Source organism: Gracilinanus agilis, chromosome 3 (genome assembly GCF_016433145.1).
Source record: "Gracilinanus agilis isolate LMUSP501 chromosome 3, AgileGrace, whole genome shotgun sequence".
Lineage (NCBI taxonomy): Eukaryota > Metazoa > Chordata > Mammalia > Didelphimorphia > Didelphidae > Gracilinanus > Gracilinanus agilis.
Window position 1 is genome coordinate 64,334,123 of NC_058132.1, and position 3,227 is coordinate 64,337,349.

The 3,227-nt window shown below is 45.3% G+C and overlaps 1 protein-coding gene across 1 annotated transcript in view; it reads left to right on the forward strand.

Moving 5' to 3' along the window:
- Positions 1–370: 370 nt before the first annotated feature.
- LIN28A (lin-28 homolog A) overlaps positions 371–3,227 on the forward strand; it is a 6,420-nt gene continuing 3,563 nt past the window's right edge. The window contains exon 1 of the mRNA XM_044668740.1: positions 371–475. Within this exon, the coding sequence (XP_044524675.1) occupies positions 371–475 (105 nt within the window). The remainder of the gene's footprint in view (positions 476–3,227) is intronic.

Below are 3,227 nucleotides of genomic sequence, written 5' to 3' on the forward strand. Positions count from 1 at the left end.
GGATTCTGCTAGAAAAGAGTTACCAAAACAAGTGCTTTGAGGATTTCAAAGTCGATTCTGCTAGAGGTGGCATTTGAGTGTCTTTGCCACTGTGAGCTCTGAAGGCTCCCAGGGATGGTCCTTCAGCCTATCCTGCCCAGCTGGGTTGAAGAGAGGCTTCCAGATTGCTCAGATAAAACATGGAATAAATGAATGGGGGGTGGGGGGAAGCATTTATTAAGCCCCAACACAGGCTTATAGACTTAATTCTCCCAAAGCTTCACTCTACCCGGGGCAGGAGGGAGGATGAGTTTCAAGGCAATTTCTCCCCCAGATCAGATCCTTTGCCCTGGCTTTCGCTAGAAAGGGGAACTAGAGGAAGCCCTTGAAGATGGGGTGTCCTGTCCAGCCCGTCCAGTTTCAATGCGTTGCAGCTGTTGTCGGCCGGAATCTCGCTGGGGAGGATAAGAAGCTCTGTGGGTGTCCCTCATTTCATGTGGGTCTAGAGAGTAAGGGGGGGGTAGGGGGGTTGGTCTGCAGCACAGTCGGGAAAGATGAGGAAGGGGAGATTTCAGATGCTCCGGGAGTGTGGGGGAGGGTTGCCACCTCTGCAACTCCTGGAATCTGGCCACCAGGACCAACCAGCCTCCGCTCTTTTGTTTTCCGGGCTTGGCCCTACGGAGGGAAGCTCAGCCCTATGCCCCTCCCCCACCGTGCTTTTTCTTTTTTTTGGGGGGGGGGTGCCGCTGAGGAGGTAAGATAGGCCCAGCTTGGGAATGTCTTGCTTTGTGTGTGGTTGGGGGAGGAGGGGTTGGGGGAGAATTGTGGGCCCCTTCCTTTCAAATGCAGGAGTTTGGAGGCTGGCTTTGGGGATGTGCTGATTACCTATCTGATAAGGGAGGAATTCAAAATATGTGTGTTTTGGGGCAGGGGGGTGGGTGGAAGACGGAACCCTGGAGACCACCATTCTCTCTCTATTCAGCTCCCAGCCTAGGGCAGTGATGGTAGATAATGACTGCCGCTTAAGCAGAGTTTCCAGTTTCGGAATTTTCCTCCAGCCCCTGTTTTTTGTTGGGTTTTTAAAATTGCATTCTGGAGAGTTGTCCGAGCTAGGAGAGACTTTATCCTGTTCGAGAAAGGAAGGGTTGTTCAGATCCCGAATGTGTGGAGACGATGGCCAAGGAGAAAAGAGGGACTTGAGCTCACTGGGTGAATATAGTGACAAAGAGAGCCTTAGAACACCAAATATTTGAGCTGGTAGTGAGGCACCTTTAAGGTCGTTTCATCTAATTTACCTCATTTTACAGCTGAAGAAACTGAGATCCCGAGATATTGACTGACTGAGACAGACATGCAAACAAACCCCAGACCTCTCGTTCATCTTTTTCACTGGAGAATAAGTGTCTGAAGAGCAAGGGCCACAGTTTGGGGGGTCCTAAATACTTAACTGATTCTGTTTAGAGTTGGGAGTGTTAGGATGGGATAATCCAGACCTAGGAAAAGTGGTTAGAGGCAGAAAGGGGATAAAGGGGACCAATTCCAAGCCATACAAGTGAACAGGGTCCAGTTAGAGATGACCTTGCAAAAGGGAAAAAATGGGAGCCATGATTTATGCTAGGAATTCCCAAAAGGGGGTATGTATGGCCTAAGGAGGTATAAGAAGCTTGTCAAAGGAGTACAAGGAATAGTGGATAGCCAGACCTGGAGCCAGAAAGACCTGAGCTGAAATCTGGCCTCAGACACTTAATAACTGTCACTTTACACTGCTTGCCTCAGTTTCTTCATCTGTATCATGAGCTGGAGAAGGAAATGGCAAACCACTCCAGGATCTTTGCCAAGAAAACCTCACATGGGATCATGAAGAGTCAGACATGACTGAAGAATGAGTGAATAAACAACAAACTATATTATCTAATTGAAGTAGTGAATGTCTTCACTCTATTTCTTTCTTTCTTTTTTTTTCTTTAAACTCTTACATTCCCTCTTGGAGTCAATACTGTGTATTGGCTCCAAGGCAGAAGAGTGGTAAGGGCTAGGCAATGGGGGTCAAGTGACTTGCCCAGGGTCACACAGCTGGGAAGTGTCAATCATATGGAAATAGGTATTATAGAAATATTTACTCCATTTCTCCATCCCAAGTTCTGAGGAGGCACTTGAATTTTTCAGGCTGGCAGGAAGTACTCCCAACACCATGACCTTGGGCTACCTTGAGCAAATCCCTTCCACCTCAGGCTTTCCAGTTCCAACTTTCAACAATGAGTCTGTAATTCCATTTCTAAAATAACTTTTATAGGACCTACTGTGTGCTGAGCACTGTGCTAAGCACTTTGCATTTATGATCTTATTTGATCCTCACAACAACCCTGGGAGGTAGGTGCTAATATTATCCTCATTTTACAGATGAGGAAACCAAGACAGGAAGAAGTTAAGTAACTTGCCCAGGGTCTTATAGCTAGTAAACATCTAATTTAATGGGGAAAGGGATAAAAGAGAAAAGTAAAAACAACCCCAATGTCCAATAGAAGCATATAAGTATAGGAGAGGTACAGATAAAGTGTTGTGAGATCAGAGAAAGGCCCTGAGAATGTAGGATGTTAGAGCTAGAATAATATCTAGCATTTACAGAGCAGTTTAATATCTGCAAAATGCTTTATAAATAGTATTTGATCCCAACCACAATGGGAATTGAGTGCTACTATTGTTCCCATTTTACAGATGAGGTAACTCAAAGCAGACAAAGGGTAAGTGACCTACCCAGGGACACACAGGTAGTAAGTATCTGAAGGCAGATTTGACTTCAGGCTCAGTACTCTATCCACCTTGCTACCTACCTGCCTCTGAAAGACCTTTTGTTGTAAGATTTTATGATTCCCCCTTATCCAGACTAAGGGGTTTTCATATTTGATCTCTTGTGGCTGAGAAAAGGCGCTCTAGAAGGTAAGGGACAGGAGACAGACCAGACTAATGAAAAGGTGCAGAGTGGAAAGAAATCTGGAATGCTAGAGTTGGAAAGGATCTTTGGTCATTTAATCCAACCTCATTTTGCAGAAGAAGAACCTGAGGCCTAGAGAGAGAAAATCATAAGATTAATGTTTTAATACACAAGTATATTTAGTATCAGACACTATGCTAGCTGGAGTCACCAATATAGTCTAAGGCTTAAATGACTTGCCCAAGTCTCTAGACTTGGCTCTGAATCCACTGAGCCACCTAGCTACCCCCAGTACATGCTTTTTTTTTTTTTTTTT